Source organism: Bison bison, unplaced genomic scaffold, assembly GCF_000754665.1.
Source record: "Bison bison bison isolate TAMUID 2011002044 unplaced genomic scaffold, Bison_UMD1.0 scf7180017864198, whole genome shotgun sequence".
In the NCBI taxonomy this organism is placed as follows: domain Eukaryota; kingdom Metazoa; phylum Chordata; class Mammalia; order Artiodactyla; family Bovidae; genus Bison; species Bison bison.
The window spans coordinates 4,455,225-4,462,745 of NW_011494770.1; the positions used below are offsets into that span (position 1 = coordinate 4,455,225).

Sequence of the window (7,521 nt, forward strand, 5' to 3'; positions counted from 1 at the left end):
TTTTCTTGGAAGGGTGTCATAAAATGTTTAAATTTTTCCTTCTAAAAATAGTACAACCTAGTGTTGCTTTTTGTTGATTTTATTTACTCCTTTACTTCTTCTCCCAGTATTTTCATTCTAAAATGTGGGGTGAATGGTTATATGAGCTAGTGTATACTTTATATTGCTACTTTCAAAACTTTAAGATCATTATACCAAGTCCCAAGAGTTCAGGGACTCTGTGGTCAGGGGCAAATTAATTGAAGTCCCAGTCTTTTAATAGTTCTCCCTGGTTGCTGCTTTAAAAAGTTAGTGCTTGAAGAAAGTCTGCATGTATACATGAAAGAAAAACCTAGATTGTGGAAGAGAGAAGTTATTTGCAAGATATTTAAAATCATTGTTATTTAGAATTCCCGTCCTTTGAAATTCGAAGCTAAGCACTCCTGGTCTATCTGGGGCAGGGTCCCAGCGGAGAACTAAGTGTCACCCCACTTCCCTCAGTCCAGTTCCAACCAGTGGCTACTCAGTGGAGACCCAGGACATGTATTAGGGGATGTATTTACCATAGGTTCTATATTTTGATAATATGATGCTCTCACCCATCAAGGAAGTTTTTGACTACAAAACTCTCAACTAAAAATGGCTTAAATAATAAGGAAACATTGACTCATATTACAGGAACTTCTGAGGTGGATCATTGGGGGCTACTTTCAGTGGCTTAGCAGTGTCAGATTTCTGGTTGGCTTCTCTATGTGCTCTTGTTTTTTCTCTCATGGTCTTAAATAGCAGCACCGAGGATCACTCCATACAGACAGCATGCAAAGAAGGTCAGGGCCGTTCCCTGGGACCAAAAGTTGCATCACGTGTCCATGCCTAAACCAGTCACCAGCAAGGGAGATGGGTTTACCATGGCTGATTCAGGGAATCTGTTTCACCATCTCTAAACATTGCCACCTGCGCCTGACCAACAAACACTTTTTCGTAGCAAAGACGGAAGGGAATGGCTGTCGCCTGGGGAAACAACAGTGTCTGCCACAGTGGAATTGCTGCCATGTTAAAAAAAGAAAAATGTTACTCAGTCGTGTCCGATCTTGCGACCCCATGGACTACACAGTCCATGGAGTTCTCCAGGCCAGAGCACTAGAGTGAGTAGCCTTACCCTTCTCCAGGGGATCTTCCCAACCCAGGCATCAAGCCCAGGTCTCCCACATTGCAGGCGGATTCTTTACCAGCTGATCCACCAGGGAAGTTGCCATGTTAGCTCAGTATTAAACACTTTGTCTTCAGCCTTGCCCTAGCTGGGGCACAGGATCTGAGGCTAACCATTTCCAAGAAAATGGTGCTTGTGCAGATTAGGTTGAGTGTTGGTTTGGGGCTTTAGGGAATTAATTGTCGCTCCAGCACTGCCTCTGCGCTGCCCTTTTCCCCAGACTCCCAGAGGAGCCAGGAAACGTTTACCTTACATGTTGGCTTTATGGCTCAGCAGCGCCTCTGTGTGGTGAGTTCCAGTAGCAAGGGAGGTGAAGAGAGAGGACTCCTCATCCCACATCACTCCCATCTTGGGCCCTGGGCTTTGCACCACTGAAATGGAACATTCCCTGGCAGCACTCACAGCCTTCCAGGAATCTAACATTCTGGAAATGCTCTACTTTTTTCCTACAAAACTAGCCCAGGAAATCTGGGAAATCTCTCTTTGGCTGCTCCCAGAAGGGGGCTGATGGAGGATAGATTTTACCAGAGTTGCCTGGCCGGTGTTCATCAGTCTCTGTGTTCCATCGCAGGTTGAACTCTGCTCAGCTGGCTCTGCACTGAGCGCCCCTGTCGTGATCTGAGGCTTGGCCTTAGGAAGCAGCTCAGTTGCAGGCTCTGAGGATAAGGCTGCATTGTGTGCAAGGAGTGTGCAGGTAACAGCTGCAGCTCTTGGCTCACATATTTTTAGAAGGTCACCTGAGGCCAACAGGATTTAGAAGCCACTTTCCAAATTACCAGCTGAAGCTACCGGCTGCTATTTTAATTTAAGTCCCTCTGTACTCTGGTTAAGAAAGCTGAGTTCCAGGAGTACCTTTCTGTGGTCTCCTCCCTCTCTGGGCCTCACATACAGCAACATTTGCTCTGTGTTAACTCAGGTCACATCCCCGTTACCTGACAGATGTGCACTGAAAGTAGTTTTTTAGTAAATCAGCTCCGAGTTTGAAAGAATCTGTTTTTAAGATGCATGGTCCTAGCAGAGGACTAGGTGTTGTGGAGATGAATTGTGGCTGTTCGAGTTGCTTTGGCCCAAAGGAAAGTTCTGGACCACCTCAGAGTCTCAGGCTTCATTACTCACTTCACTAGCCCAGCCAAGACCTCAGCCTCTGGCAGTATTTTAAGTGGGTGGGTAAAAGCTTGTTTCTCTGGTTCTTTTACATTTACAGAATTAAACTGCAATCAGAGTTGACTACAATACAATACTTGATCAGTTTAGACACATTTATCAACTGCTTTATTTCCATAAAAATATTTATGTTGTTACTTCTATATTGTTGACAATAATATTTTTATAGGGAATATAAAATATTTTATAGGGAATGCCATCTATCTTGTCACTTTTTTAAGTTTGATACATATTAATTTAATACTGATTTTAACTCAGCTTTAGTAATAAACTCAAGAAATAAATTCCCACATTTAATTTTCATCTTGGCCCTGCAAATCATTCATGCTTTTAAAATGTCATCAGATTTCTTATGTTCAAACCTTATTAGCATATTGAATTTTTCATAAATTAGGTCACACTTTATAGCAACGATGGACACTATATACATGTGTCTTTACACATACATGGGCTTCCCTGGTGGTTCAGACTGTAAAGAACCTGCCTGCAATGTGGGAGACCTTTGGGTTTGATTCCTGGGTTAGGAAGATCCCCTGGAGGAAGGCATGGCTACCCACTCCACTGTTCTGGCCTAGAGAATTCCATGGACAGAGGGGCCTGGCGTGCTAAGTCTATGGGGCTGCAAAGTCAGACATGACTGAGCAACTAAACACATACATACGCATACCTACTTGCTGTACTATTTTCTGAAGAAATAGAAGCACCATTTTAATTAGGAAGTACAACTAAAGATAATTCATAAGTAATTATCTTTAAAATCTTGCAGAGATTTTATTCAAATTAATGTTTTTCTTTCTCAGAAAAGAAATATCACTCAACTGTAGTAATTAAATTCCTTGGATTGGGAGGTTTTTACTCTAAAGATGAAGGCACAACAGTTAATAGGTTAATCTGCTAAAAATCAAGTTTTAGAATTTAATGAGACTAATTCTCCTAGATTCTCTTGGAAGCTGTTTTGTTGGAGTACAGAAATTATTAAGTAAGCATCACCCTTGTGGCTTGAGAATGAACTACAGTTTCCATCTAAATAGTTTGTCCCTGCAGAATTATGGGCTAGGAAAATTTACTCAGTATATTATTAACAATTAAATTACTGTTACGTTATTTCCATTCAGATGGCTCAACCTTTGTTGTTGTTTTTCCCTTGTGTTCTAGAAAGGTATACATGAGTGGAATTTTAGTGCTTCTTCTGTCAGGGGTGTGAGGTAAGTCTCCTTGGTTTTGTTTACTTAGAAAACATTTTTCTAGAGCCTGAATGTCTTGGATAGGACTTATAGTCATGATTTAAAAATGCAAAGAACTTCAAGCACCCTTCTGTTGATAAAAATGCTCAGCCTTCTTCAGACTCACTATCTTCATTACAAAAAGATTTGCAACAAAAGCTTCATGGACTCTGTACTTGTCACCTACTTAAAATACGGTGACTGAGAGATAAGTGTGATTGTAGACCAGAGTCAAGGTAAGGATAGAAGGGAGCTGTTGGAGGTCCTCTCCAGCTGGGGGAGCTGATGGTTTACGTTAGAGGATGATTTTTATGGGGTTTCTTGGTATACCAGGAACTACTCTCTCTTTAGATGTGTTGAAAACACATGTACTGTCTACTGGATCGGGTCCTCTAGCTAATACTAAAGAAGGCAATAGCACCCCACTCCAGTACTCTTGCCTGGAAAATCCCATGGACGGAGGAGCCTGGTGGGCTGCAGTCCATGGGGTCGCAAAGAGTTGGACACCATTGAGGCGACTTAGCAGCAGCAGCAGCCAATACTAACATGGTGAGATTATGGGAATTCATTTTTTAATGACTTTTCCTGAGATCTCTGTTCATCACATGTTCTTGAGGTTACAGTGGCTTCCTTCAGTTTGGACATTGCCATCATAATGCCCATGCCTGGCATTTAGAAATGAGACTTTTTCAGAGTCAAGAGCCCCTGGTTAAGTGTTTACAGAAGTTTATGAGAAACCAACTCTTGCCCATTTCAAACCAAATTAGTTGCATTTACTTCTGTTTGTCCCGTATAAATAAAAATGAGAAAAGCCAGATTCCTGCAGACCTGTTATGCAATACTTTGTTGCTTTTGGCATAATGGTAATTGGTTTTGTTGGAGCATGAACTGGTGGAGTTGTCTGAGTCACTGATAATTGGAGTTTGCCTGGCAAAACCACCTGTTACCTTGTGAATGATGTGAACAGAAGCAGGCCAGACTGACTCATTATATATCTTTCCAGTCCATGCCTTCTCAGATAAAGCATTACTCTCCTAATATTTAATTTTTAAGACCAGACACTACTTATTGCTGCCTTTTTTAAGCCATCCATCTAGAAAAGTATGGTAAGTATAAATCTCTCTTTGTCATATTCATTTTCCAATGAGTTAATTTTCTCTAACGATGTATGGCATCGCTCCACAGCCTTTGTTGTGACTGACAATATCAACATGGAATGATTATTTGTGGCTACTGCCGATTTGTGTGTTGAGAAACTTGAGTTCCAGTGTGTGACTTCAAAGAGATCTAACTTTTCTTGGCCTCCTCCTCTATAAATAGAAGACAAACTATAGAAAAAAATCCAGCTGTCAGCGGTTTATCTTGCATCAGCTCATTTGGCATTTATTGAACGCCAGCTATTTGTCAAATGTTGAGAAGGATACAAAAATGACTAAGACCTGAACTCTTCCCTTGAAGCACTCACAACCCAGCAGGGCAATAGACATTTAATAACTAATGACATTACAGTATGAAATTAGCAGAAGTATGTTCAAAGACCAGAGAGACAAGAGGAAATCTTTCTGTTTCAGTTGGAAGTAGCGAAGTGAGATGGAGTAAGGTCTAAGCTGGGCCTCAAATGATGGATAGAATTGCTGCAAGAAGTGAAAAATGATGTGCATTCCAAATGGAAGGAACAGCAGATGCAAAGGCATAAAATAGGGATTGGAGAACAATAGCCCACAGACCAAATATGACCTGCTGCCTGTTTTTGTAAATAAAGTTTTATTGGAACTCAGCCATATTTATTCATTGTGTATTGCCTGAGGCTGCTCCAACAGCAAAACTGAGTAGTTTGGCCTTCAAAGCTTGATATATTTACTCTCTGGCTCATTACAGAAAATATTTGCCAACCCTTGGCGTAAAGGAGCATGGCATGACTGTAAACTCAAAATTGTTTCAATTGCTGTAAACTAAATAACTGGCTGAGTCCAATCCAAGTGCTATTTGGTATTTCTTCACTCCTCTGTACTATCTACAGGAATGAGCTGCTTTTACTGCCTCCACACATTGCCTTCCCAGCTTTGAAAGAATTTTATTGTTCGACAGATCTTATAGAACCAGAATCATCGGGTCTGTAAGCCAGCTGATATGTGTGCTTTTCTTCCCAGCGCACAATTTAGTGCTACGACAGGCAAGACCTGTTCTCCACACTAAGTTGTAGGCCACGTAGGTTATGTGCCTGCAACACCCTGAGCAGCCTTATCTGTAGGAAGACAATTCTCAGAATATTAAATAATTTTAGTACTGTGGTACAGGGAGTGTCACTTGTGAAGTGCTATTTATAACATTTTGGTATAAACAGCATTGATATCATACTTGGGACTGAATATAAAAAGCATTCCGTTTTCATCACAATTCATGGAAGGTATTGAGATTACTGTGAATAATTCTCTTTTGTTTGTTTCAGTATTTCTAAATTTGAAGAACGATGCTGTTTTCTGTACGTGCTTCACAATTCTGACGATTTCCAAATCTACTTCTGTACAGAACTTCACTGTAAAAAGTACGTATTAGTCATTGTTGATGTGTGAAAAAGACTGTTCTTACCTGATCATTATTTTTAATTAGTGAATGAACATGTAGCTCCTGTAGAGAATTCATGGCCATGTGCTTATATAAATATTTCATTTGGGTTGGTATTTTATAATTATGTGGCTTGTTTAACTGAGAAATTTAGGACCTCTCTTTAATAAATCAACCTTTTTCTTAGTCATAACTTACTTTTCCACAGACAAAACTTGAACCAAATTTACCAGTTAATTGCCAAGTCTTAGGTCTCATTTTTAAAGAGCTCATGTATTCTATGGTTACCAAAATTTTCATTCTTGAATGAAATTCTCACCATTATCTACAACAGTGACTCCTAACTCTAGTTCATATTAGAGTCAACTGGTGGGCTCTAGAAAGTGTTTGAGCTGTACCCTGGACTAATTATATTGGATTTTGAAGTGGAGGAACATATTGAGTTAAAAACCAGTGATCTAATTTACACCAATAAAAGATAATCCAAAAATCCATGAACTGCTTTGTATGTTTGTGTTAACCTCCCTGGGTATATTTCTCCTGGGCTAATAACTGAGTTCTTCTCGGTGCCTAATTGTGGGGACCTGTAGAAATGAGTGGGTCTTCCAAGGTGGCTCAGCAGTACAGAATCCACCTGGCAAGCAGGAAATGTGGGTTTGATACCTGGGTCAGGAAGATGCCCTGGAGAAGGAAATGGCAACCCACTCCAGGATCCTTGCCTGGGAAATCCCATGGACAGAGGAGCCTGACTGGCTACAGTCCATGGTGTCGCAAAGAGCTGGATATGACTTAGCGACTTAGCAACTAAACAACAAGTAGAAGTGAGTTACAGTTGGGACACCAAAGTGCAGTAAAAGCCAGCTTGGACTTAAAATTTTGTTGGGGGTTATTCTTATTCAAGTAATCACTATTTGACACCATTATAAATGATTGATACACTAGCTACAATATACACTCAGTCTTTTTATCTTGGCACCAAAAATATGTATGCTTAATTATGATTCTTAGCTAAAGTTTTATCTTTAAAAGGCAATGCCAAAGAGTGCTCAAACTACCGCACAACTGCACTCATCTCACACGTTAGTAAAGTAATGCTCAAAATTCTCCAAGCCAGGCTTCAGCAATACGTGAACCGTAAGCTTCCAGATGTTCAAGCTGGTTTTAGAAAAGGCAGAGGAACCAGAGATCAAATTGCCAACATCTGCTGGATCATGGAAAAAGCAAGAGAGTTCCAGAAAAACATCTATTTCTGCTTTATTGATTATGCCAAAGCCTTTGACTGTGTGGGTCACAATAAACTGTGGAAAATTCTGAAAGAGATGGGAATACCAGACCACCTGATCTGCCTCTTGAGAAATCTGTATGCAGGTCAGGAAGCAA

The 7,521-nt window shown here is 40.5% G+C and overlaps 1 protein-coding gene across 1 annotated transcript in view; it reads left to right on the forward strand.

The window, feature by feature from the left end:
* Nucleotides 1-7,521, forward strand: part of MAP3K5 (mitogen-activated protein kinase kinase kinase 5) — a 231,453-nt gene that overhangs the window by 149,362 nt on the left and 74,570 nt on the right. The window contains exons 14-15 of the mRNA XM_010844304.1: nucleotides 3,509-3,558; nucleotides 6,026-6,121. Of these exons, the coding sequence (XP_010842606.1) occupies nucleotides 3,509-3,558; nucleotides 6,026-6,121 (146 nt within the window). The remainder of the gene's footprint in view (nucleotides 1-3,508; nucleotides 3,559-6,025; nucleotides 6,122-7,521) is intronic.